Source organism: Mchenga conophoros, linkage group LG10 (genome assembly GCF_057382185.1).
Source record: "Mchenga conophoros isolate Kocher_MC1m ecotype Shallow Benthic linkage group LG10, M_conophoros_male_GT1.1, whole genome shotgun sequence".
NCBI lineage: Eukaryota > Metazoa > Chordata > Actinopteri > Cichliformes > Cichlidae > Mchenga > Mchenga conophoros.
The window spans coordinates 22,788,917-22,816,649 of NC_140535.1; the positions used below are offsets into that span (position 1 = coordinate 22,788,917).

The 27,733-nt window shown below is 41.4% G+C and overlaps 2 protein-coding genes and 1 non-coding gene across 9 annotated transcripts in view; all 3 read left to right on the forward strand.

Moving 5' to 3' along the window:
• Nucleotides 1-17,937, forward strand: part of ehbp1l1b (EH domain binding protein 1-like 1b) — a 28,467-nt gene extending 10,530 nt beyond the window's left edge. Inside the window, exons 9-31 of one of the 5 annotated variants that reach the window (XM_085289434.1) lie at nt 310-375; nt 470-607; nt 729-974; nt 1,115-1,319; nt 2,390-2,731; nt 2,877-4,424; nt 5,547-5,819; nt 5,977-6,495; nt 6,794-6,898; nt 8,195-9,370; nt 10,486-11,340; nt 12,152-12,359; nt 12,469-12,617; nt 12,742-12,790; nt 13,150-13,474; nt 14,428-14,498; nt 14,664-14,712; nt 14,819-14,871; nt 15,229-15,349; nt 16,300-16,399; nt 16,490-16,563; nt 16,700-16,814; nt 16,982-17,937. In XM_085289434.1, the coding sequence (XP_085145560.1) occupies nt 310-375; nt 470-607; nt 729-974; nt 1,115-1,319; nt 2,390-2,731; nt 2,877-4,424; nt 5,547-5,819; nt 5,977-6,495; nt 6,794-6,898; nt 8,195-9,370; nt 10,486-11,340; nt 12,152-12,359; nt 12,469-12,617; nt 12,742-12,790; nt 13,150-13,474; nt 14,428-14,498; nt 14,664-14,712; nt 14,819-14,871; nt 15,229-15,349; nt 16,300-16,399; nt 16,490-16,563; nt 16,700-16,814; nt 16,982-17,069 (6,875 nt within the window). In that variant the 3' untranslated portion in view covers nt 17,070-17,937. The remainder of the gene's footprint in view (nt 1-309; nt 376-469; nt 608-728; nt 975-1,114; nt 1,320-2,389; nt 2,732-2,876; nt 4,425-5,546; nt 5,820-5,976; nt 6,496-6,793; nt 6,899-8,194; nt 9,371-10,485; nt 11,341-12,151; nt 12,360-12,468; nt 12,618-12,741; nt 12,791-13,149; nt 13,475-14,427; nt 14,499-14,663; nt 14,713-14,818; nt 14,872-15,228; nt 15,350-16,299; nt 16,400-16,489; nt 16,564-16,699; nt 16,815-16,981) is intronic. The other 4 variants (XM_085289436.1, XM_085289435.1, XM_085289437.1 and 1 more) reach the window with 4 other exon arrangements.
• Nucleotides 17,938-19,331: 1,394 nt separating this feature from the next.
• trnae-cuc (transfer RNA glutamic acid (anticodon CUC)) lies at nt 19,332-19,403 on the forward strand. The gene has a single exon. It is a non-coding gene; the product is annotated as a tRNA-Glu (tRNA).
• A 185-nt stretch (nt 19,404-19,588) lies between these two features.
• Nucleotides 19,589-27,091, forward strand: LOC146565965 (CAAX prenyl protease 2-like). Of its 3 annotated transcripts, none has more exons than XM_085289439.1 (8): nt 19,589-20,205; nt 20,278-20,380; nt 21,391-21,474; nt 22,041-22,119; nt 22,209-22,376; nt 22,710-22,781; nt 22,928-22,990; nt 23,090-27,091. In XM_085289439.1, the coding sequence occupies exons 1-8, from the start codon at nt 20,096-20,098 to the stop codon at nt 23,308-23,310; spliced, it is 900 nt and encodes a 299-aa protein (XP_085145565.1). In that variant the 5' UTR covers nt 19,589-20,095; the 3' UTR covers nt 23,311-27,091. The 3 variants fall into 3 exon arrangements, 2 of the variants coding, with proteins under 2 accessions (XP_085145565.1, XP_085145566.1); XM_085289440.1 differs by having other exon boundaries at nt 22,710-22,827; nt 23,090-23,279; XR_014894176.1 differs by lacking the exon at nt 23,090-27,091 and having other exon boundaries at nt 22,487-22,781; nt 22,928-22,991.
• Nucleotides 27,092-27,733: the final 642 nt, after the last annotated feature.

Genomic DNA, 27,733 nt, shown 5'->3' on the forward strand with positions numbered 1-27,733 from the left:
CCATCCCTTGAGTTAGGTGCCCTTTTTTATCCTTCAGTGATTCATAGGTCATTTTTAAGTGGCTTAATAAATTAAAAGAATTAAAAAAGCTTTTGGCCCTGTAAAACTACATGCAAAAACACATACAGATACAGACCTGAGAAGGCATTTTTAAGGATTTCATAGTTATAAAGTGAATAAAATAAAATATTGTACATAACTCTTTTCTATATGTCTTTAAACTGGAATAATGTTGTTAGCTCACTCTTTCCTTATACCAACTTTAGTCTTTCTTTCTTCCTCTTATGTTCACACTTCTCTTCTCCTCAGCTCCTGTTTCATACCAGTGGCGCCCCCCAGAGGTTCAAACTGCAGATGATTCTGCTTCAGCCTCTGGTCTGTCTCTGTGTTTACAGTCTTAACAAAAGCAATGCTTATCCTCTCTGTTCTCTGTTTAATAACTTAAACATTTTGTGTTATCCTCTGGCAGGACATTCTCACATTTTCAGACCTCAAATTGTCAAGTCAGTCGCCCGCCCAACTTCTCCCTCTCCTTTTTCTTCTGATGCCCCTCTTCTTTCATCCGTACCCCCTCTTCCAAAATCTCCCACCTCTAGCTCAGAGTCAGGTAATTGAAGGCAGCTTTTCCTATTTCTGATCTTTCATAGGTTCTGTAGTTATTTCTCAGTGTTTCTCCTCTGTCTTCATCCTGGAAATCATCCTTCCTGTCATTCCTTCTCATTTTCCAGGTGCTCACGGAGCAAAGTTGAAATCTGACTCTGTTAGAGCTGATGGGGACATCGCCCCTGTTCCTCTGTTAACTAGTCCTGATCTTGATGCCCTCTGTGACCCAGTGGCTCCAGTCTGTCCTGCTTCTATCCTCTGCACTTCACCCACTCAATCCTCTTCTCTACCAAAGCCTGCCTTTTTCTCCTCACCTCTCACTGTATCTCGTCCTTCTGCTCCTCCAGCACATACCAGCTCCAGTCGGTCAGGTACACTGGCCTGCAAATCATCCTCATTTCAAAGACATTTTCCTCATTCTTCTATCTGAAAATATCCAGTTTAAAGCAAAAACAGTCTTTCCTCCTTTTGTGCAAAGTATGTTCTGATCTTTCCTTCTCATTCTGTATAGGCTTAACATTCCCCCTCGCTCAGGTGGATGAGGAAACGACCTCAGCAGTGAAAGAAGCATCCGCAAGCCCTCTGCACCAATCCAAGGATTCCCCCAAAAACAAAGGGACAGCTTTACACAGCAAGATGTCCAATCAGCCAGTCAGAGCAGCCCAGGATTCAAAGGTGACCATCGCAGAAAACAAAGTCGGACCAGTGCGGATCAGGTGAGGTCATGGGACGATATCACATGAAGGGATAAATTTAGATTGCAAGGTTTGGTGCCCTGAAGATATGTTTGGCCTGAAACTGCTGTGTGAGTGGAAATTCTGTCAGACCGCAAAGGTTACGCTGTGTCTTGTGGACTGGGAGCAGATCTAACTGAGTGCAGGAGAAACAGCAAAGATGATAACACTTGTTCATATTGAAACAAAGACAAAAAGTTAGAAGGCTCACTTCCTTTTTTTCGTCTTCCTGTAATCTTTTTGATTTGTTTTTAAAGGCAGTCTTAGATGTGCTGTATGTTTGAATTTGCGATACTGTTTTAAGGAATAAGGAAATCTTTTTTTGGCAGATTTAAACATAAAAATTCAATTGATGACCTCAAGTATTAATCAAATGACCTCAAGCTGTTATGCTCACATAAAAACTGGAAGCAGGGGAAACAGTTTACCTGGATTGGCAACAAAAACAAGATATGAGCTCCTAATAAGCGAGTTTTAGAAGAGCTCATCGACTCAGTCTGATGTGTCAGTCTGGACTTTGATGCTGTACAAAGGTAACCGTCTGCTGGTGGAGGCTTCATGTTTAGTGGAAATCTGTGAACGCTGCAAGACAACAAATAAGCATATTTCCCTAAACAGCCATCTAAGACACCCAGATTTAACTATTCAATACCACTGATAACATAGCTGCTGGACAGCAATGCTCCTACAATTGTTTGGTCCTATTTTCAAACAAAAATGGAACAAACTATAAAAACCTAATAAGGAGCATTGATCATTGGCTTATCAGCTCTAACGATCATCCAAATTATCCCCAAATTAGTGCTTCAGTCTGCTGTTCATGTTACTAGATGAAGGACTACAATAATTGTCAGTGTGCACTTCCCCAGCGCATCACAGTTGCTTCTTGTTTGTGATTGTGCTTCCATGATGCTAACATATGCCAACAGTTGCAAAGCGCTTTGATTTCTGCCTCCTGTTGCCTTGATATCCTGGTCTGGTCTGCACTCTCAGCTTTCTGTAATCTCAACTGCTTATCTGTTGAGCCTGACCTCCAATATTTCTGTCCCTAGTCCTCCCCAGACCCGCTCAGAGCTGATCATAGCGCCACCCCCTCCTTGGCCCTTTGCTTCCTGCGAGCGCGCCACTCCCCAGCAGCCCTCCACCACTGTCGTGGCAGCATTTATAACTCCTAAACAGCCCAATGTTCCAGAGCAAATTGATGTTAAAAAGCCTTCCAGTGAGAGTATTAGTAGCTCCATTAACACAGAAAAGCCGCCCTTGGCAAAGCCAGAGCCAGAGCCTGACTTTGATGATGTCATCTTTGAGTCGCCTAACCAGAGACAAGAATCAAGGGGTTTGTTTCTGAAAGAGGATGACTCTAAGCACGATACTATCAAAAGGTGTCCCCCAGGGTGAGTATTTATATTCAAGGATGCAATCAGGAATAATTATTTTCGAAAACAAATGCTAAGGTTGCAGAATGTGAAGTGATGATGAAGGTGATACACGCAGACAGAGAAATAAAGCCTTAAGGTATATTGTGTATCTGTTCTGCAGTCTTGAACAAAAAACCAATGAAAAGAAGTACGGAGAAAAGCAATTAGAGGGAGCAGCAATCGCAAAGGAGCAGGAGAAGCAGAGGGAGGCAGAAATTCAAAAGAAACAAGAGGAGGAAAGGAGGCGAAAAGAGGAAGAGCAAAAGGCCATGTTCTTAAAGCAAGAAGAGAGGAGAAAACATGAGGAAGAGAAGAAGAGACTGTTGGAAGAGGAGAAGAAGAGACTCTTACAGGAGGAGGAAGAGATCAAGAAGGAGAAAGAAAGGATGAAACGTGAGGAGGAGAGACTCCTGAAGGAGAAGAAAGAGAAACAGGAGAAATTGAGGGTAGAAGAGGAGATGAGGAAGCGAGATGAGGAGGAGAGGAGAAAAAGAGAGGAAGAGATGAGACTCCTGGAGCTGGAGGAGGAAAAGGAAAAACTCCAGAGGGAGGAGGAGCGAAGACTTGAAAGAGAAAGATTCATCAAAAAGATGAAGGAAGAGGAGGAGAAAAAGATAGAGGAGCGGAGAGCAGTTGAGGAGCAAAGAAAAAGAAGGGAGGAAGAGAAAAAGAGGCTCGCAGAGGAAGAGGAAAAAAGAAAGGTGGAGGAGAAACGCTTGAAAGAGGCCAAAGAGAAGGAGCAGCAGAAAATAATAGAGGAAGAGAGAAGAAAAAGGGAGGAGGAGGAGAAAAAACTCAAAGAGTCAGAGGAGAGAAAGAAGAGAGAAGCGGAAGAAAAGGAGAGACGACTCAAAGAGGAGAGAGAGAAGGAGATAGAAAGGATGGAGAGGAAGAAAAAGGAAGAGGAAGAGAAAAGATGTGAAGAGGAGGCGAGGAGAGAAAGGCTCTTAAAGGAGCAGAAAGAGAAGGAGAGGATACAAAGGGAGGAAATGGATAGAATTAATAGGGAAGAAGAAGAAAAGAAGAGGCAACTACAAGAGGAGATGAGAAGGCAGGAGGAGAGGAGAGAGAGGCTCGTAAAGGAGCAGAAAGAAAAGGAGAGGATACAAAGGGAGGAAATGGAGAGAATCAAAAGGGAAAAAGAAGAAAAGAAAAGGCGACTTCAAGAGGAGCTGAGAATACAGGAGGCAGAGAAGAAGAAAAAGGAGGGGGAGGAGAGAAAAAAGAAGGAAGATGAGGTGAAGAGGCAGAGAGAGGAGAAAGAGAAAGCTGAAATGAAAGTGAAAGAGGAAGAAGACAGGAAAAAGAATGAAGAAAAACAAAAGCAGAAGCTGCAGGAGGAGGAGATGGAGAGAAGGAAGAAGAAGGAGGCTCGAGCAGCATCGGTCTGCAGTCTGGAGGCCAACAAGTCAGATGAAGACAAAGAAAAGATGAAAACAGTTCCCTCCTTGTCCATTTCTGAGTTAAACACACACATGACCCCTGCTGGTACCAAACACGCCAACGCGGCTCTTAAAAATGTGACACAAACAAAACTTCCTGCTCCTCACTTCCCTCCGCTGGTCAAAAGCAGCACTGCATCCAAGCGGCTTCCCTCACAAATTCCCAACCAATCACAAGACAGAGAGTATGCCCCTCCATCAGTTCGGAAACCAAACTCCAGCGAGCGGTGAGTTATAGTTCTGAAATAAGTGGTGATTTCACTCTGTGCGTGCTGATTGCGCTTTGTGTGGTCTGTAAACACAGATGGCTTCTTCTTTAATCAGCAAATGAAATCAGAGAGACTCAAAACTTGAAACTGAGTTCATGATCTTAAAAATCACTTATTTCCGACTTAAAGCTGCGTGAAGCTGAATCCGTCTGATTACTTTGTGGTGATTTTTTCAGGATTCTCTGCTCTCTCGCCTAATACTTCTGCCAAGGAGGTCATGTTTTTGTAGCTTTCCCATGTGTGTTATTCTGTACTTAAACACAAAGATGAATTATTGGTTGAAAGTCAACAAAAGGCTTAAAATTTATAATGTATGATTCTTACAAGTGTACTATGTGTTGTCAACATAGTACTGTATAAACATTTAAAATATCATCTCACTTTCAAGTTCAAAATATTGATCTGATGGCCAAATTTATAATAATGCTATATAGATCTATTTAAAACTATGTTTCTTACTGCCACTGCTTGTACTGACAACATATATCCATATATGGAATGATCAATGGCGATTCTAAGTATAAGGTTACTTTAGACCTCTGACCTCTTGTGAAAGGTCAAATAAGCTGCCTTTGTTTGTATTGGCAACGTTCAGGAAATGATACTGGTATATGGGCATTATAAATAACACTTAAATTATAGTTTGCATCCAAATATCAGGTCACATTTGACGTCTGACCTCACTTTTACATTTCACATCTGCTTTTTATTTAAGTTAATCCCAAAATGTGTTACATCTTTGAAGACAAATATAATTTATGTAATATATATATAATATATATAGTATAATGCTTTATAATAAGCTGAAGGTATTCAGCTTAATAAAGTGAATATATACAAAACACAGTACTGTTCCCTTAGAAGTACATACTGCCCAGAGAGTGAGCAGCTTTGGTGGAGGTTTGCATCCTGCTGTAATAACTGGTACTGATATCGGTGGTCTTGCCCCTGGTATATCTCAGCTGTCCGTCATCGCTCACCCCTACTTCTGTTTGTTTTTTATAATTAATAATGACTGTCCTCTGCTCCTTTTCTTCCTGTTTTTCCTTTCTATTATTCACTTTTCCTCTTTCTCTCCAGTCTTGGGCAACTGTCTCTCATAAGCGAGGGTTCACTGTCAAACATTGTTGTGCCAGAAAAGAAAGTCTCTGCCACATGTACTCTGCCTGGCCCTGCTGTTCAGCCAACAGCCCAGAATAAAGCAGTTATATTAGAGGTCTCGATGGTGGTGCCACCTCAACAGAGGCTGTCTGATGCAGAGATTCCTCTATGGAAAGTGCTAGAAGGGAGAAGTGGGAAAGTTACACCTGAAAAAATCTCTGCCGAGGAGGGTACAAAACCTTTGTGCAGAGGGTAAGAACAGACTAGGGGGCACATCTTTGTCTGCTTCTCTGCTTAATCCTGTTGTTTGTGCTTCGCATGCCTCGCTAATTGTTTGGTTTCCTAACCATGTTTGTACGAAATGCCAATTAGTGGATATATCCTTCATGTGGTTTTCCCTCTCTTCTAGCTCACACGGAGAGGATGCTGCTGAGGTGCACACGCCTGTTAGGCAAGAGAGCCAACCAGTTAAAGCAAAAGATGGAGATGAACATCATATTGCCGCACCCTCTTCTCAGCCCAGCGCACCGGCAGTTAAAAAGGAGCCTAAAGAGCCAGAGGGACCCAGCGTGGAATCAGCACCCTCAGTCGAGGTTCCCCCCCAAGAAGCTGGAGAGCATGTGACTCTGGCGCTGGAGCCACTTCAGCCCTCGAAACCAAAACCAGAACTGCGGCCGGAACAAGTTCTTCATCCATCAGGAAAACCACAACAGGAGGGAGCAGATGAGGAGAAACCAGCCGATGCCGTGCCTGGTGGTCACGAGCATTTCATCAACAATAAGGACCCAGTGTGCGAGGCAGAAAAACAGCTGTGGGCAGCTGTGGAGGAGACCACCACCGAGATAGGAGTGGAAAAAGGGATGGAAAGTAGTGAAAGCAAGGAAGCAAAGGAGGAGAAGCTGAAAGAGGAGGAAGGTGTAATAGGGGGGTGAGTCAGCGATGGTTGCTTGCAGTGTTTGCTGCATGGCGTGACACCACATGCGCATTTTAATGGCTAACGTTCCTCTGGGTGCTGCAGCCTATCAAGTGCTTACTCAGCAACTGCAACTAACCTCACCTGAAGCTGTTTTCTTTATATTGACCTCTGTCAGTGCTGCAGTGGTATTTCAAATGGAGCGGTTTGATGAGAGCTTTACACAAGTATATAATGGACCTGTGTGTGTGTGTGTGTGTGTGTGTGTGTGTGTGTGTGTGTGTGTGTGTGTGTGTGTGTGTGTGTCTGGTAGTGCTGAGAAATGTGCGCACAAAGAGGCAGATGTGTGTGTTGCAGAGCAGCAGAGGGAGGCGCCTGCTGGTTTCATGTCAGCAGTAGTTGGGGTGTTATACAGAGGGTGAGTCTCTCTGTGTGTGTCCGTGTGTGTGTGCTACTGTGTGGACTTCTACTGTGTGTTTTTCTATCCAGATATGCTTTTATTGCAACGGGTTGCTATTAACAAAGCCCCTAAAGATACCATTTAAAATTGGTTCTTGTTGTCTAATTCAATTCAATTTTATTTATACAGCGCCAAATCACAACAACTGTTCCCTCAAGGCGCTTTATATTGTAAGGTAGACTCTACAATAATACATACAGAGAAAAACCCAACAATCATATGACCCCCTATATGAGCAAGCACTTTGGCAACAGAGGAAAGGAAAAACTCCCTTTTAACAGAAAGAAACCTCTGGCAGTACCAGGCTCAGGGAGGGACGACCATCTGCCATGACTGGCTGGGATGAGTGAGGAAAGACAGGACAAAAGACATGCTGTGGAAGACAGCCAGAGATTAATAACAAGTATAATTCAGTGCAGAGAGGTAGACACTAACACTGGTTCATCCCTCGAGTTAGGATCCTTATTTATGCTGCAGTGATTCATTGGTCAGTGTTGTGATATGTTAAAAAACGAACTATTAACTATTGCTCATCATGATTTTAAAAATTACACACACACAAAAAAAAATAAAATTCTAGCTCCTTGGAAGCAAAATGTAAAGAAATGAAGGGTGGTAGTGTAACAGACCGAAGAAATATTAGACGAGGTAAAACATTTAATACATTAACCTCATTATGTAAGAGCCTACACGTTAATGCATTATTACCTCATCTCTAAAAAAGTTGCTGCGTGGCAACTTTCAGTGAAGTACTGAAACATTTTGATGTTTATTAACTGCTTTCGTGGCATTTAAACTGGCTGCATATAAAAGCATCCATCGCTGGAGAATGCACCATCCAGTGGATCTTTGTGATTGTTTTGATTATGTGGTGGGCTGGCTTTGCCAATGTGGTTTTTAAGTATTGAGTGGCTCTTTGAGGATTCATCTTGCATATGTAGCTGCTGGCTTGTCTGTGGGCCGATCTGAGCTCTCAGCTCTGTGCCACCAGAAAGTATTTCACTTGTTCCTAATCCCGTCAAAGAGAAAAATCGGTATGCTGTGCAGAGTTGCTCTCGCTGTAGCAAACAGTGTTTCTTTTGGGTGCTTTTGCACGGCATTTTGGAAAAGCACCAAAACAAAGTCTGGGAAGGAACTATTTTTAATCAAACATGTTGTCTCACCCTCTGTCACAGTGTTCAGAGCTCATGAAGCAGGTCGTTTTCGGGTGAGCTCTGTCTCACAGTTTTCCTGTTGTTCGTATCTGCCCTTTAGCTACGAGACAGTGGCCTCCATCCTGAACACATCAGGATCGACTCTTGCAGGTCAACCGCAACCCTCTATCAAACAGCCATGCCACCTTATAAATAATGAACTCCAGCCATGTTTACATGAAGTAGATCCGGAGATCTTGTGTTCCTCTGAGGCGGATAATGATCCACCGATTCCCATTGATGTGGACATTTTGCCACCCACAGACTTCTCTGACACAGCAGAGAGTCAGGCGACTGCAGAAGAAAAAGTTTCTGAGACTCAGAAAAAAGAGTGCTCATCTTTAAACGAGGCACACAATCTGGTGGCAATTCTGAGAAGAGCTGCTAGTGAACAGGAGAAAGAAAGAGAAGGGAACAGGGAGAGAGAGGAGAGAGAAAAGGTGGAAAACATCAAGAGGGCAGAGAAGCAAGTGAGAGACAGGAAGGAGAGGGAAGAGGAAGCAAAGAAAGAGAAACACAGGTTGGAGAGGGAAAAAGAAGAGGCAAGAAAAAGGTTGGAAAAAGGGAGAAAGGAGATGAGGATGAGTGAGAGAGAAGGGATAAAAGAGGGAAAGGAAGAAAGGAATGGAGTGGACGAAACAAGGCAAGGGAATGAGCATAAGGAGAAAAGGGAAACAGAGCCCGAAACAAAGCAACAGAGAAAGGATGTCAATGAGGAAGTAAAGAAAAAAGAGAAGAAAGGAAAAGGAAAGGAGGACAACCATGGAGAAACCCCACAGTGGAGGACAGAGGCCCTTCCTGTTCTTGCTTTAGAAAAAGTCAACCAGAAAGTGGATAGCAGCCAACAAAACAACTGTCCGCCACTGAGGGAGGTAGAATTAGAGGATATTGCATATGATGAGAGGTCACAAGGTAATAATGAGGAATCAGGATTCAGTTCTGATCCTAAACTAGCAAACACTGTAATATCTAATGCTGAGGTATTGACCAGCCCGGCTGATTCTGCCCCTGCAGCCAAAACTAAAACCAGCAAAGCTGAGGACTATGTTTGTATTGTTAAGAAAACCATGGATGATCCTGGCTTCAAATCACTTAAAAAAGGCAAATCCTATCTTAAACATGGAGCCATCCCAGAGTGGCTGAGAGAGGATGATGTTGAGGAAATATCATATGAGAGGGGACAGGAAGATCTTGGATCCATCTGGCTGGCTGAGCTGTACATGGAAGGGGAAGCAGGGTGAGTAAGGGGTATGGGAGAGATAAATAGCCACAGGGAGAGAGGTGAGTAAAGAGAGAGTTGTGCTCGTTGCTTCTAATGGATCTCTGGACTGTGTTTTCTTTAACTCCGGGGGAAATCACGTTAGTTAAACCCCACTGAGCGTTTGGCCTGGCCGTGCATGTCCTTCTTATGAAAGAGTCATGTATTTGCTTGTGAATCATACATGCAACCTTCCAAAGAACATCATTAGACCATTATTGTTGTTCTGGATTAATTATTATTATATGTCCCATCTTCTCCTCAGCTTCCTAATTCGCTGTGACCTAAACTCCATGCTTATTGGAGTCGACTGGTACTTACATAGCACGCTTCTACTCAGTTGAACAGTTCTTTATTTCCATTTACTGTAAACTGAGGAGGGTAATAATCAAAGTTAAGATTATGTTATCTTTCAGTGTTTCAGTGTCAGTGTAGCCCATTGATAGTCTCCTGTAAATCTATGGAAAAATTGCAAATATGAACTTTTAGTAGTTAACCATAGGCTTTCAGTTGTTGTTTAGACAAATGTGTAGCAGTAAATCTTGCAAGCATGAAAATAAAAAAGCATGCAATGGATGTATGTGCATCTACTGCATGAGTTATTTTTGCTGTCTACATGAATATGACACGTCTACTTACATAGTTCTGTAATCAGTGCAGCTTCACAGAATGTCAAGTGGCGTGGATGCATTGATTGTTTTGATGTTCAGATGCTGTGATGCATTCGAGGCTAGAGAAAGTCAAAACTAGTATAATCTCATTGCTAGGCCTTGGTTCTACTAATGCTCCGGGACTCTCTGTGAAAATCTTTTCCTAACAAGATGTCCAAGGAATGACATAAAAATAGCTGAGTGTGGGAAAAGCACAGTGAGCTTTAACATCCACCATGCACTACCCTTAGTTCATCAAAATGTTTGTCCTTGAATCTTTAGACGTTTGTGATCTTGAAAGGGTAAATATGTGGTTGCTTGAGATGAATGAAGGTGTGTTTGCAAAGAAAGGGAATGGGGCATGAAAAGGATGCTGGCTAGGTTTGTGGTTCTTGAGTTTTGTGAAAAACACACGAGATCTGAAATTTGATTTTCTGTCTTCAGACCAGGCCACCCTTCCCCAGCTGTAAACCAGAAGTCCTCTTCAATTGTTTTCAGCCAACAAACACTTTACCAGAGCCCTGCTCCCAGTCAGCCAAATAAACCAGAAGTTCTTGAGTCATTAACCAGTCTAACAGACAGTCCACATCCTAACCCTCTGTCTGTGTCTCAGCAGGGGATATCAGTCAATCAGACAGTGAGGAATAAACCCCTTCCCCAACTTAATGAATCACAGAAACAGCTGCTAAAAGGACAGAGAAAAGCTGTTGCTACAAATACTAGCCATAGCCTTGAGGTAGCAGCTGATGAGGAGGGAGAACTTGTTCAGTCGTCAGTGGTTCCTTGGCCTCTCCCTCCAAGCACTTCCAACATACAGTCTGATACAAAACATACTAAGACATACACAGACATGAGCGTCACTAAAGTAGATAGTGAAATAAATACAGTCACACAATCACACACAAGTCTTGAAATGAAGGTTAAGGAAGATGTGAACAACTCCAAGACTTTCAGTTTAAACAAGAGTGACAGTGACAGCCAAAAGAGTGACAGTGCACAAATGAACAACCTTTGCACGAGTCACTCCAAAGACCAACAACTCCAAGAAGAGGAAAGGTTCCTATTGGCTAAAATTCGCCTGATGTCAGGTGACTCATCCCCGGTGTCCAGCATTCACAATATGAAACGACTCATCCCGGCCCCGGGGGATATTGACTGTGACACTGAGCAGCCAAAAAAACAACTGGACATCGCCACAGATCTCACTGTTGTCAATCAACACTTAGTTTTTCCCAGCTTTGATGCCCTGCAGGAAATATCACTAACTGAAACAGAAGAGCCACAGGCAGAGGAAAATGCGTAAGTCAGGATAGGCTGTTATCTTGTCCTGTTTTATTAGACCAACTCGTTTGAGACTTGGCTTATAAAGCACAATGTTTTAGTACAGCTTTGTGTGCTGAGATCTAATGTTGTCTTTTCTTGGCTGAACTTGGCTGAACCCCAAAAAACACGCTCTGGTGTAGTCTGTGTATCTGTACACATGAGTGCATGTGGCTGTTCTAGAGGTCACTTTTTTCAACTTTATGTTCAAAGAGTATTTTACACCGAAACGCTGAAAAGAGGCCCTAGGTGCAGATCCCGGATGAGACCCCATTTTGTTACAAATCGCTAAAACTTGCAACAAAAAGAAGGGAGTGTGTTCAAGGCCATCATAATCAGCAAGATTATTTAAACTAAAAAAATGTGTCAGGTGTTTGATGTATGCTTGGCTGAGTGACAGTGAGGAAAGAGGCTTGCAAGATCTGTCAAAATCAGGCTCTGATGACAACCAGCTGGCTTAAGGCTTTTGCTTAGGTCACACATGGGTGATGTGACCCAAAAAGGCAAACTGAGATGCTTAAAAATGAGTGTATGCCCATAAAATGCCAAAAGCGTAGGCCTGCATTGAGGCAACCATGCTGCAAATCCTGATGCAAATCACACGACTGCTGTATGTTTTCCATCACGCTCTTTTAACATCGTGAGTTTGTTCAGTTCATCATCATCATCATGGCAAGCTTGCATGTCAAATCTGAAAAATTGCACATGGCAATGATGAAACGGCATCGATAACTTCCTTCATTTCTTCTAAGTTAAGCTTTTTTCACATCATATATCTTTTTTTTCCTAGGCCAAAACACCAGCTGGCTGACCTCCCTGATGACGTAGTTAAGAAACCACCATTCCAACTAGACGACTCGCCCAGCACAGTCCATCACTGTGAGATCACATCATCTCGTCTTCCTACTTTACCAGAAGAAGAGACCTCTGACCCCAGGACCCTGGATCCTGTTACAGTGGTCCGGGAGGAGGCTGATGGGAAGGACGACACAGCTGAGGTAAATTTAATGAATACTCATCTTTATACTTTTCTTTACTCATCATACGTATTTGGCTTTTCATTTGCGTAGATGCACAGAAACAACATTTCTTTCCCTCTTTCTCCAGGATCTGGTGAACTCCAGCCAATCGCTGCTCGAGTGGTGTCAGAGCATCACTAGTGGGTACCAGGGGGTAAAGGTCACAAACTTCAGCACTTCCTGGAGAAATGGGCTGGCCTTCTGTGCCATCCTACACCACTTCCATCCAGACAAAATGTACGACATTTTACACAAAAGTTACTAGTTTTGAGTAGATTCTCTTTAGAAATTATAAATATTAACTAAACTGTTCATCTTAATGTTGTAAGCTACTTTTCTGTTCCTGCTTTTGTGCCATTAGAGATTTTGACCAGTTGGACCCTCATGATATCAAACTCAACAATAAAAAGGTGAGCATGATTTAATGTTTTTAGTTTAGTGCACTGTGCCATCAGTTTGTTTTTGCAGCCACATGAAAGGATGATGACATAGTTCTGGTAACTTTTAGATCAATATTTTTCATGCAATATAGTCAGAGATGTTTGACGATTAACACCCAGAGCAATAAGTATAATTCTTAGCCCACCCCTTATTTCTTTATATTTTGCTTACAAGCAGCCAGACGTTCTTGTATTTTTTAAAGTGGTCCTGAATGATAGTTTTCCAGGCTTTGCTCCAGAGCACATATTCTGCTGTTCTATTAAAAGAGTGTTGCTAGGGCAATTGTTGCCATCTCCCATTGTAATCCTGTGTTTCCTAACAACATCAGGCGTTTGATGGCTTCGAGGCGCTGGGAATCTCTCGCCTGCTGGAGCCGTCAGACATGGTCCTTCTGTCCGTGCCTGACAGGCTCATAGTCATGACCTACCTCAGCCAGATCCGCTCACACTTCACCAACCAGGAGCTGAGCGTGCTGCAGATAGAGCACAACAGCAGTAAGTCCAGTTACGGCGTCGCTCTCACCGGCCCGACTCCCACGAATGTGGACGCTGCTGCTTTCTGCATGGCCAGACTAAATGAAGGAGTGAGTCTAGAAGAGGGAGGAAGCAGCACGCTGGTGGTCCCGCCGCCAAGAGCTAAACGACAGCTTAAAGGTACTAGTATTATTCCCTCTGTATGATTATTTTATTATATATTCACCAAATAAGGTTAATTTTGCCCACTTTGGCTTTTTGGAACTTTTACAGTTTCTGTTGTCTTACCATAACAAACTGTGCAGGCATAGTTAAAAACTTTTTATTATGCAAGCCCTTTCACACCATAAACCTGGGTTAAAAAAAAGAGCAAAAACAGCGAGGAGAGCAGAAAGGAAAGGAGCAAAGGTGGAAACACTAGTGTTTCCCAGGGTAACTTAGGAATGTGAAGTAGCAAAGTTAGAGCTAAGGCAACAAGAGGCACAGAAAACAGATCAATAAATCAAGTTCACAATGCCTCACTTAAGATTTTTGTTGGTTCCCAGAGATACCAGATGTGCCTTTTTAGTGCAAATGTGTTTAGTATTCATTTTGGCTATAAATATTAGTCCCAGTAGAACAGCTGTGAAATTTATTATTCTTATTTAAAACTCCTGAATGTCCCTGGAGACACGTTATCTCAAATAGATTCATGAGCGATGAGGTCTGGCATGAACTCTGCGTGTTCTGTCAAAGTTGGAAAAGTTCTGATGAGTTCATATGTGAGAAAACCATCTCAGCCTTTTTCCTTCCTGTGCTGTTATCAATGGTTTGGCCTGGTCGGCATCCAGTTAGGACATCCAGTAAGTGATGTCATGTACATCTGTGCTTCAATCACGATGTAGTAATATTTAATATGTCATGACCATTAGGGCATTATTTTCTGCTGTGGCTCCTGGTAATCACAGACATCCACAAAGTGTCAATGGAGCAGATTCAGATACATGTTTTACTTTCACTTTGATAGTTCTTTCTTTGGCTTTTCATTTTACTGGATTAAGTACATATGGATAAATACTCTGTACCAAGTTTTCTGAGGCCTTAAAACAATTAAAGAAATATAACATGTAATCATTTGTCTGTCCTGCTTTTAGTGGAGGAGTCCATAACTCCAGTCCCGCCCCCACGGTCTCTTACAAAGGTAGTCAAGCCTGGGCCGGCTCAGGTAACACTTTGTCTTTCTTCCTTTATTATTTCCATTAGCAAACAAACTTTTCAGGCCAAAAAATACGTGAAACACTCTCAATTTTTACTTTGCATTTTCACCTCTGTTTAACTTTATACATCTGCTTTACTGTAGCTATATGAAAGTTTTATATTTCTTCTCCAGGATGAAAATACAATGTCTAACTCTGCAACAGAAAACACGAGTAATACAGGTATGAGCCTGCAGAGTAAGCCTTTTCTAACATTTGAAGCATTTGTTTTAGCACTCTTTCCCTCACTTTTTTCCCTACTCTGATTTGTGTATTTCAATTCTTGCAGAGTTTCAGCGTGCAGATGAGCCCCAGCCTCCAAAACAAGACGAGGAAACAATGGTCAGTCATGTGTTCTTCCCCTTTTCTGTTCTTTATTTCATTTCTATATCATTTTGATTCTCACATCATCATTAATTGATGGCTCCAAAAAGTACTGAATAACAGCTGTCCAGTTCATCATTCACATCTTATATTCTCCATCCTTTGACCTCTCTAATCTTTTTGACCCTCTTCTTCTGCTTCTCTTCGTATGTCCCCCTCCCCTTTCTGCTGTCCGACCCCCTCTTTCTGTTGCTCTCTTTTCTTCCTCTGTTTGTGGCTTTCTGTCGTCATTCTGTATGTTCGTGTGTGGTTGTGTGTGTTTGCCTCTATTCGTCTGCGTGTCTTTGTACGTGTATGATGGTGGCTTGTGGTCAGTCTCTGCAGGACACCAGCCAGTATGTGTTGAGTGAGCTGGCAGCATTGGAGACAGAACAGAAGCACATCGACAGCAGAGCTGCAGTGGTGGAGAGACGACTGCGAAGTCTCATGGAAACAGGTGAGTCACTTAATTAAACCTCTGATAAGCAAGAAGTGAACGGTGCAGAATTCACTAAGCAGATTTAATCCAATGGACTTTTGCATTGATTAAGTGGTTGCAGTTATGTGTCATCACTGGATTACTCCTGTTTTCTCTTCCCTATCCCCTGGTCATAGCAGGTGGCTGCCCCTCCCTGAACATTGTTCTGTTAATAATAATAATAAAATAATAATAATAATATATTGTATTAATAGGCACCTTTCAGGGCACTCAAGGACATCTTACAATCAATGAAATAACAAAATCGAGTATATGGCGATTAAAAACACATCAGAGAATGAAAAAGTTTCAAAGACGAGCTGACAATCGTCTGAAAGCTCTAACTGGGGTCTAACAGAGGATGGTGGAGGTGGAGGATCCCAGAGTGGAGTAGAGCAAGCTGTGACAATGTGCAGAAGATCGGTGAGATACAGAGGTGCAGGGTTATGGAGAGACTTGAAAGTAAGAAGATGAATCTTAGAATTAATGCAGTATTTTGCAGGAAGTAGTAGAAGGACAGGATTTATATATTTTACTGAAGGAGTTCAGGAGCAGGCCTGTGTTAGAGGTCTCTTCTTGTCAAAAGGGAGTTCTTCCTCTCCAACATCACCGAGTGCTTGTAAGAGGGGAAGGTGGCACTATAAGACGCCAAAAAATATACATGTAAATGCATAAAAAGATGAACTAAATTGAACCGAACCTTAAATCTCCTGACCTGCATGCAGATGAATACCCTCCTCAGCCATGATGCTAACCTGCCTTCTACTTGTGATTATAATGAAGTAAATTCCAGATCCAGCTCTGTCTAGTTTACACTTTTTTTTGTTGTTAAATAGTATCTTGCATGTGGATCTTTATGTTTAATGATCTTTATCTTTATCTGTATTCAAATATTCACAAGCTTTCATGTCTTTTCTCTGCTGTTGCAGGAAGTGACCGTGATGAAGAGGAGAGACTGATCCAGGAGTGGTTCACTCTGGTAAACAAGAAGAACGCTCTGATCCGCAGACAAGACAACCTGGAACTGCTGTAAGACCTCCCACATATCAGTATACACATACTCATATACGTATATTTTACATTTGTTTTAAACCGACTTGTTCTTAACTGCATCTATAGACAAGAGGAGCAGGATCTGGAGAGGAGATTTGACCTTCTGACCAGAGAACTGCGCGTAATCATGGCTATTGAAGGTCATTAAAGTAGTGGAAACAAGTAATCTGTACAATATCAGTCAAAATGATTTACAGATAATAATACAAATCTAAATGGTAAAAAAAAATTAAAACACAATGAATTTGATCTTTTTGAGTGCTGCTTTTTGTGCAGACTGGCAGAAGTCACCCGCTCAGCAGCAGAGGGAGCAGCTGCTCCTCCAGGAGCTGGTGTCTTTGGTCAACCAAAGGGACGAGATCATCAGGGATATCGACACCAAGGAGAGACGGTCAGTATATGTAGGGTTATGTGAAAGAGACAAAGTGGGTTACAGGAAGATTATACATCCAAAAAACAAAAGAGATTAGTTTGTTATTTGGATCTTTATGCCTATCTATGATAGAGGGGTGCAGATATCCATGAGCTCAGCACCGTACCGTGCTTTTGTGTTTGCAGGGCCTTGGAGGAGGATGAGCGTCTGGAGCGTGGTCTCGAAATGAGGAGGAGAAAATACAGCAACAAAGAAAAATGTGTGTTACAGTGAGACGAGTGAGGACAAGCACAAACGGCTTTTACTCCAAAGCCCCAAAAGAGTACTTTTTTTAAAAATAGAAAGCTGTTTTTTAAGGATGCTGGGGCTCTGTATTTTCTTGTATTTAAAGTGCCTTGAGGACTGCTCTGAGTTTGACACTGCAAAACATATGTCATCTTCTCTGATAAAAAAAAAGAAAGAAATTCAAGTGTTCATTATTTTAAGTGTGTCTTAATATATAAGTATTGCTTGATTCTTTTCACCTATTTTTATTTATTTAAATTATGTATCTGACTGTTTTACATCTATTGCACATTTGCTTTTTGTGTGTTTCTGTTTCTAATCTGTGACTTTCAGTATTCAAACACTGGCTTATCCTCCATTGTGAAAAACGAGGCCAAAATATTTGCAGCCTTGAGGGGAAGTTTAGTTTACAGTTGTTTGTAATCTGCAGGTTTCTAGTAATGTCACCCTACTTGTCACTTCCCCGAGGAAAAAGTCCATAAACACGCCCGAGCATTTTGGATATCAAAATAGTATGTGGTAAGTCATGAGCTGGACTCGAATGCCCAATGTTGTTAGCGGAGGATACGTGTTTTCAGATTCAGGATGACCCCCTGCAGCCTCATGGAGCTCAAAGATGTTTCCAGCCTAAAGTTACACCTTGGTAACTTGCAGTCTTTGTGGATGTGATTGCTCACGTCTGCAATATTCACAGAAATCAAAGTGCTTTCCATTTCTGTGTCGACTACTGCATGCATGCTTATGGAGGTGTGCTAATAAAGTGGCACTGTGCTCCACAGCACCACTATGTATTCATACTGTAGCTGCGTATAATGAATCGAGGATGTTTGTGATGATGAAAATAAAAACATATCGGCTGGTTGCTCATCTGTCATGACTGTTTTCATCACTTAGTCTTCATCACACTTCATAGATTATGTAACCCAGGGCAGTAACTGTAATATGATCCTAATGTATAATCGTAACATGCTAAAATCACCCTGTGCACATAATAGCATAAAGGCATTGGACGCTACAAAAATATCCCCTAATGTGATGCTGCAGTGATCACAAAACAGACATTGCTGGATAGTGATCAATACAGCTGAAATCTAAATTTAACAACACTTCAGGGTAAATATCTGTTTTTACCTTGCTTGGTGTGTCTCAAATGAGGTTTGGTAATGCATCTCCAACTGGCAATCCAGCTGTGAGGAAATTACTTAAATTGTTAAGCCAAAGACGTCAAACTCATTTTACATCATGGGCCACATACAGCCCACTAGGGTTAAGTTGGTTGGACCAGTGTAGAGAGGCTTAACTACACATGTGATCTCTGAGATATCTTAACATAAGAAGGGGGGAAAGTGTAATTTTAACAGTTTTAACAGTGTACAGTTATTTCCCAGACTGCCCTGTAATTATAAAACAGAAAGCTATTGTTTATGCATAAAAAACAACCTTTTTCTTTTAGTTAAAAGGCCAAAATGTATGCTCTTCTTTAAAGTTTCCAAAGTTGTCCAGTGGGCCAGCTTTGACCGTCTGCCAATAAGTGATTTCCAGTATTTATGATTGGCGGTATTTAAACGGTTGTAAATGACTTGTTGGCCTTTAATATGTAAAACATATGTCAAATATATCTCTTGTGAATGGGATCGAGCCACTTTAAGCCAGAAAGATCATTTCTGCCACAGAGTAGAAGCTGCAATCAGTTTCTGGCAATTATTTATGCTTTATTTATGAATATGATACTCTCATTAACATAAAAAAATGTCTTTCTCAGAAGAGATCTGGCAAAGAGGGAAGCAACAACCATAACATAACAGTTGTATAAATATATTTTAAGTGCCAAAAACGATTGGATTGATTATAATGTAGAACACAGAAGAACAATAACGCAGAGTCATAAAGATTCTTACAAAACATGTAATTTCTTTATTTTATTTATAAGACCTTCGTAAATCCTGCTGACTGCAGACTATCAATATAACCAAAGATATTGATGAATTAAAATGTGAATATATACACTTAACTATATATTTTTGGCATTGTATAATCTATTTGACGTGTAGACTGATACTGATAAATCAGCTAACAAAAATCAGTTTAATAAAAGAAATTATAAGTCAGAGCCACTGTTTAGTACTACTGCACGAACACAGCAAAGAGCAAATGTAAACTGATGCAGCCCCAAAAGATCTTAATAGAGGCATGAAAATCGTTTTCTGTATGCGATTGGATGTAAGGTGCAGAATAACGATCTCCAGCATGTCCCTGGTGGTCTAGTGGTTAGGATTCGGCGCTCTCACCGCCGCGGCCCGGGTTCGATTCCCGGTCAGGGAACTAGCTTTTTCGTGTTCTATGATGGCTACATCAAAGTCAAAGTCAACTTTATTTGTCGATTCTTCCACATGTACAGGACATACGGAGAATAGAAATTGCGTTACTCTTCAATCCCTAGATAAATAGCAAATGAACATTTAAATATATTTAAATATAAAAGTGATTTAAAAAATGCAAGTAAAATAATTAAAAAGTAAAAATTTAAATAAATACAATTTTACATATAACAAGAAAGCTATACAATATACAATATAATGGGTAAGTGACATTGAGTGTAAACCAGGCAGAGTAGTGCAAATAGGCAATGTTTGTTTTCCAATTACACAACTACTTCTACTGGCACGGAGAGGCTAAGCTTCACCTGTTTTTTTTTTTTTTTTTTTTTATCTCTGACCCTAGTATAAAAATATTGAGTCATAACCAAAACTGAATATTTACTGTTATGTATTATGTTTGTTTGCACGTAGTCTTGTTTACACTCGTACCGTTTACCTGAATGAGCTTGTTTTTTGCGTGCAGTTACTGGACTTCATAGAGCATTAGAGCTAATCAGCTAATCACCAGGACTCACTAATCTGAAATAACTGACAGGATCGAGCCGATCCAAAGCGGGGTGAACCTGCACTCCTTTGTTAGCCGCCGCTTAGCTGGAGAACCAGCTGAAGTTGTGATTGCAAACCCTCACGTTTGTCATGCAGGTAGAGAACACCCACCCGAGGTGTTTCCTGGGTTTGCTGAGCTGCCTATTCTTGGCTGGTCTCTACGTTGGCAGTTTGTACGTCTGGAGAAGCAGCTCACCAAGGTATACAGCTCACCAACAGGCATGAGAGAAGTGCTGTTAGGCCAGACAACTAAACTTAAACTGTGCGTGCAGGGATCATCCCAGTGTGATAAAGCGTCGCTGTGCTAGTGTGCTGCTGGTCTCTGTAGTGTCACCTGCAGTTGTGAAGACATGGATACACTGGGCTGATGTCAAGGTGAGTATACTGTAGATAGTAACATTTCCCCTGGAGGATTTACCTTGTGACCCGACAAGTTTCAGCACTATGAGTTTAACTCAACTCTGTGACAATTTAAACTCCACCTATCGTTCAATTCTGAATCTGTTTGTTTATTTGTCCCGATTGTTACCTTTGTAAAGGATCTTTTCCATCAGTAATCTATACCAATCAAATCAAATCTGTGATTACTGCTCATCTAAAATTAAATGTTATGAACAATATTCCCAAAAGTATTTGCTTTTTTTTCTTCAAACTCAACTTGAACTTGAAATATCCGTAAGGTTTAATGTGATGTTGCTATGATGTAGCTATAACAGCTTCAACTTTTCTGGGAAGGCTTTCCACAGAAGAAGTGTTTATGGGAATTTTTGACCATTCTTCCATCCCAAAGGTGTTCCATCAGTTTGAGGTCAGGACTCTGTGTAAGCCAGTTAAGTTTTTCCCCACCAAGCTTGCTCATCCATGTCATTATGGACTTTGCTTTGTGCACTGGTGCGCAGTCCTGTTGGAGCAGGAAGGAGTCACCCTCGTCCCCAAACTCTTCCTATAAAGTTGGGAGCATGAAAATGTCTTGATATGCTGAAGCATTAAGAGTTCCTTTCACTGGAACTAAGGGGCTCAGCCCAACTGAAAAACAACCCCAGACTATAATCCCCCCTTCACCAAACTTTACACTTGGCGCAATGCAGTCAGACAACCACCAAACCCAGACCCATCGGATTGTCCATCATCCACAGAGCACGTCGCTATTGCTCTGGAGTCCAGTGGCGGAGTGCTTAACACCACTGTATATGACACTTTGCATTATTCTTGGTGATGTGAGGCTTGGATGCAGCTGCTCGGCCATGGAAACCCATTCAATGAAACTCTCTCCACACTGTTCTTGAGCTAATCTGAAGGCCACATGAAGTTCGGTGACTCGTTTCACTTCAGTGACTCGTTTAAACGTCATTCTCACGGTTTCTAAAACACATTTTGCCCTTCAGGCGGACGTGTCTGTGTGGGAGTTGATGGGACTTCGCATGGACGGTTTGGTTGCTGCATCCATATTACCTTTATTACTTACTATGGTAAGTCAGGGGATCCCATATCTGATTAACTTGATTCTGCATTCAAAATATTAATATAAATTTTGTTTAGCATACATTTGTAACATTTTGCTTCATTAGAGATGGAAAAGAATAGTACTGATTTCAAATTGCTTAACTGAGAGCACAAATATCTCTGAAGTTTTATATGTAGCGCACATTAAATACTTACAGATGAAAACCCAGGATTTATTTACATTTACATCATTAACATAAGATTTGTCAGAAATGAAGAAAACCATAGTCAATGAGTTTTTCAGTAGCTTCAAACAGTAATCTGTAGATCCCGTTTCTCTCATACAGCAATATATTTATGCTTAGCTGAGGCATGCTTGACATTTCAGAGATTTATTTCCATTCCTGCTAAGCGTGGCCTCAGCTTAGCTTTGCAACTTCCATTAAATGTCTACGTTCTGCAGTAATATCCCCATGGGCGAGTTTAAACCACACACTGACAAATGTACCCTGTAGTTTCCAGTTTAATCTTTTTTTTTTTAATTTACATCCTCTAGATTTTATAAACAACTGGTTTTACTCTCCCACGTCAGGTTTTTTATCTCGGCCCACTGGTTCACTCCGCTATAGACAACCCCAAAGGCTTCACCGGGGAAATGCAGTGTGCACTGGGTACGTTTGTCTCTATAATAACTGAATGTTATGTTGGGTTAACTGGAATCAGAGAGCTGCACATGTGTGCTTTCATGCACTTCTCCCAGATGTTCAGTCATGGAGGCGGTGTGCGGGGGACGCAGTGTGGCTCAGAAACCAGGTGGTGGCACCAGTGACAGAGGAGCTGGTGTTCAGAGGGGCCATGCTTCCTATGTTGGTGCCCTGCACGGGACCCACAGGCGCTATCGTCACCGCTCCACTGTTCTTTGGAGTTGGTATGTGAAAAAGTTTTCAAACAGAAAAAAAAAACATATTTGCATATATTTGAACTATTTCAGATTAAATTTTAACACCAAGTTCGAGAGACTTCTTCTTCTCCCAGCAGTTCCTACATCCATGAACGCTCTCTGTGATCTTCCTCTTTTCCTCCTGCCTGGCAGCTCCATATTCACCCTCTTTTGTCCAATCCAGTCGCCACCCTTCCTCTGCACCAAGGAGAGAATAATAAATGTTGCATTTTGTGCCTCATTTTTTCTTCCAAATCTATGTTTGCAAGTGTTACATTACATTTGGTTTGACTGCCTTTAATGTCAACTGCCTCATTTTAGCTCATTTCCACCATGTCATAGAGGAGCGACGCCTTGGGAAAGAGAGCATGAGTGTCATCCTTCTGGTGGCAGGTCAGTTAGCTGAAAAGGCAAACCATGTTGTCATGATCAGAGCAAGGTGACTCATTTCTTTTAGCTTGATTTTGATCATCTTTATGTGACATGGACTGATAAAACTAAAACTGAGCACTTTGATCGCATCTTTTTTTCTCTCACAGGGATGCAGTTCTTGTACACAACTGTTTTTGGTGCTTTTACTGCCTTTATATTCATGAGAACTGGTAAGATATGTGATCTATACGATAATTTGGTCACTCATTAGCCTACGATAATCAACCCATTTCATCTGAAATCTTTGTTTTGTTTTGTTTTTTTTTAAGGGCATGTTGTCGGTCCAGTTTTGTGCCATTCATTTTGCAACAGTCAGGGCCTGCCTGACATCAGCTCTGCCCTGCAACACCCTCACAGTTCAGCTCTGCTCTTCTCATATCTGATGGGAGGCCTGCTGTTTCTGGTGCTGCTCTTCCCGCTGACAGACCAGTACTTTTATGGTCCCATTCCCATCTGCAGCCTGGCTCCCCCTCCAGGGTCGGTTTGCTGAATGAAATCGAATTAAGTTAAATGCGCTCCAGCTCTCCTTCTTTTACTCTGGATTTCATTTTGTGATGTAAAAAGTTGCTGTTTTTTTTTCTTTTTAACAAAACTAAAAATCTATGCGTGTATATATGTCTATGCGTGGGTGGGTCAGCATGAGAGCAGAATGATTAGAGCAGTTTAGACATTTCCTGCATGGTTAAAAATATTTCCTACTGTATTGAAACTCAATGCCAGTACAACTTTCCCCGGTTAAAAGGGAGAAAAAGAGGTGTGTGTGTGTGTGTGTGTGTGTGTGTGTGTGTGTGTGTGTGTGTGTGTGTGTGTGTGTGTGTGTGTGTGTGTGTGTGTGTGTGTGTGTGTGTGTGTGTGTGTGTGTGTGTGTGGCTGAGAAAAACAGATGAACTGTGAAAGGGAAGGCAGTAGAAAAAAACACATGCAGACAGAGCGATGGAGACAGACACAAACACAGACGATGTTGCCAGAAAATACACAAAGGGAACCAAAGTGAGAGGCACAACTAAAACGTGTGCTATTAGGACAAATAAGGCTATGACAGTCAGGCTGTAGCAGTAAATACAGAAAGAAGTGAGGGAAAATGGTTGGAGTGGGCAGAGAAAAGGAAAGAGGAGAAATGTAAAGGAAAAGTGGAGCGGGAAGAAGCTTAAAGTATTTCCCCAGGGAAACTGAAAATGTGAAGTAGCAGAGATGAGGGAGAGGAGGTCATTCAGGGTCTGTGGAAATGGTTAAAGGTTGCATTGGACAATTAAGATTTATGAGTCAGACAGATGTTTACAAATTAAAACAGTGGGGGTAAAGTCACGCATGTTTCTGCACATGTACTACATGCATATCTTAGCTGTTCTTCAGTCAGTAAACTCTGGTCTTGACTAAAGTTTTTTTTGAATCCCATTTCAACTGGTAAGGTTTTCTTTAAGCCTTTATTAGATGGAAAAGGAGAAAAGTGGGGGAAATGACACGCAGGAGATGGTCTGTGGCAGATATGAACACAAACAGCCTTTGGCATACGGGCTGCCTGTTTAACCACATGTACAGACGCTCCTGCAGCAAAAAAAGATCAGATTTTTGTAGTGTTCCTCTGCACACCACCACAGTGGATTTTAAATCAAACAATCAACATGTGATTGAAGCACAGACTTTCAGCTTTAGCTCAAAGGCTTTAACAAACATATTATACTGGCTGTTTAGGAATTACAGTCATTTTTTATGTACAGTTCCCCATTTTCAGAAGCTCAAAATGAATTGGACAGTTGACTCATAAGCAGGTTCGTGCCACACTGAGGCCTGTTTTCATGATAAATGTAGCACACGTAACACTGGAAGTTGTTTCAAACTGTTTAATTTGTAACTATTGAAGTGGCCAAATCAAAAGTCTGTTACATTTCTAAAAAGAATGAATGCACTGGTTCTCTCAGCAACACCAACAGACCTGAAAGACCACAGAAGATGAAAGTGGATGATGACAGAATTATTTCCATGGTTAAGGAAAACAACTTTACAATATCTAATAATGTAAGAAAATTCTCTGGGAGGTAGAGGTGAAGTCTCTAAAAGAGCCTGCACAGTTCAGAAAAAAAAATATTAGACAGATGAAACAAAGTATAACTTCTACCAGAACGATGGCAAGAGAAATGTTAGTAGAAGGAGAGAAACAGTGTGTCAGGCATGAGGAGGTAATGTTATGATATGATAATATATGGCTTTCAGTGAAACCAGGTAACTAGTGGAGGGTTTTTTTTGATGAAGTGACTCCTGGTAGAAATAGCAGGATTAATACTGAAGCGTTCAAGGCTGTACACTCTGCTCAGATTCATCCAAATGCTGCAAAAACTGATTCGACAGCGCTTCATGGTGAAATAGATACTGGCTCAAAGCAACCCAAGAGTTTTTTAAAGAAAAGAAATGGGATATTTTTCAATGGTAACCCAATTACTTTTCAACCCTCTTAAATGGGGGGACGGTAAATGCAATACATTTGTTAAACCCCTTGAATGAAAGCTTTAAAAAATAAAATAAATAAAAATCTGACTTCAATCACATCTATATTGTTTGATTTAAAATCACCTGTTGTGGTGTATAGAGGCAAAACTCCAAAAAAAATGCATCTCTATCCAAAAACATACTGACTTAAGGCCACGTTTAACTACACTGAGCATTCAAAATGCTTTTGCATCCAAATTCATTCTCAAATTGGCATTAAATCGTGCACATAAGGCAACAGTATACTGCACCTACAATATTAACAGATTTGAACCCTGACTAACGTTTCAGCTGGGCAAGTAACACTGGTTTCAAAGTGCTGCTGGCTAAGATGGGGACTAGGGATCATCTTCAAAATGAAACACAGAAAAGAGATAGAACAAAAATACGCCCTACCTTCACTCTTACACATTTTTCCAAACCAAAATCACTTCATAAGTCAATCTCATCCTGTCGCCGATACCACAGCATTGCAGCTTCACCTTTAGTGTTTGGCGCTGGGCAGTTTTGTAGCTTTATCCGACTGCAGCTGTCTGCACCTGAAAATGACACACGGCTCATGATGTATGATATACAAGCATCTCCTTTTCACGTTGTAGCGTCAGCCGCGGGTGTCACGCTTGGATGGATTGAATATTTCAGATTTAAAAGGATTAAAAAAGCTTTTTTTTCCCCAGATCTTTATTTATTCAGGGATAGACTGCTCATTTGTCAGCATGCTCCTTCCCTGCTTCGCTTTCCTACATTTCAGCTCAGTGATCCTTGGCATCTTTCCAGCTCAACAAGGTCTACTAAATTTGTGGGACATTGCTGCACTGACTCAAACTTGGCAGCAGGTTTTTGTAAGAAGCTTCTGAAAGAAAAAGGTGGAACCTGCTTCATTGCTGGGAGTATTAAACAAAGACAGCAGAGGGAAAATGCATATTTTTGCATTGTTTTAGGGAGTGATTTACTTTGTTTAGACTTCTTTTTTTCTTATTTACTGTAGAAAAGCTGTTTTTTGGGAGAAAAAGAGTAGGAAAATGAGCCCGGATCAAATGAGGGACGTGGATGTGTGCAAAATGTGAAGTTTCCAGGATATTAAACGGTGCAGAAATGAGTCAGACACATGACCGTTCTACACATCAGACGCCCGTCTGTCTCTTTGTTTCTCCTTTTGTGTCCTCTCCTTTCTTTTCGCAGTTGATGGTTTTGCCATTACAAACACACACACGCGCGCACACACGAATGCTCCCTCCCTGGAGAAATATTACTGTATCGTGAAATGCAGAGCAGAGAAGTGTCGTCCATGCGTGCATGCGTGTGTCTATGGAAAAGCTGAGCCTGTCATCTGGTAAAGAAATAATCTTTCAGGAATTATCCTCTCCCAGTTTTCTGTCCTCCCATTCTGCCTCTCAGCAGTTTTTAAACCTTGACTCGCTGTTTGTCTGAGGTTTGTTTATACATGTGTGATTCTGTACATGCAGCTGACTCCTATTGCAGTTAATAATACATAAATCATTGCCTCCTTATCCTTTGCTACTCATGTTCCTTTTTATTTCGCTATGCTAAGCTTCTTTTTTTTACCTGCAGAGTTTGGTGGAGAATGTTTTATCTTGTTTTTCATGTAAGCAAGTAATGAAGGAACTTTTTTGCATTTTCAGCTTGTAGTTGAGGCGATGTTTGCACTGTGTGATGATTTAACTATTAATACGTAAAGGTTAAAAATCAAATGAGACACCTTCACTGCTTTGACATAGCTTCAATGCTTATTTACTGACTTGCAGCTGTCAAAACCGTCCATACATTTTTAGCCGATGCATCCAGTAATTGAAGACTATAACCAACGGGAATTGATCTCCTCTCAATTTAACAACTGGAGAGCAACCCAGGTCGGTTCAGACGTTTGTGGTATAGATTTGTTGACAGTGTGGGTGTGGATGGAGGGCATCTGTGTCTGCTGTGAAAGATGAAGCATGTGGACGTTGTAGAAGAAGTGGATAAAAGTATCCTCTTTTTCCTCCACTGAAATTACCAGGAATGCCTACAGTCTATTATTTAACCACAAGGCCACTGCTAATTGTTTCAGTGTGTGTGTGTGTGTGTGTGTGTGTGTGTGTGTGTGTGTGTGTGTGTGTGTGTGTGTGTGTGTGTGTGTGTGTGTCTTAAAACACCAGCGGTTGGGAAAAATGAACAACGTGACGTGTCCTGCTCTACTTGATATGGCACAGATGCTGCAACAGGCCTGAGTGGTGCAATTCTGTACTCCCGTGACCCAAGACCATGAGGAAATAACTAAACAGTTTCACTGGCATCAGACGAGCTCAGGAACAGAGGCATAACTAATTTGTTTAGTCCCAAAAAGCCTCTATTAGCATTTAAAGCCTTGCGTTTTTATATATTTCAATTATGTCACAACATAAGAATTAAACGTTTCTATATACAGCACT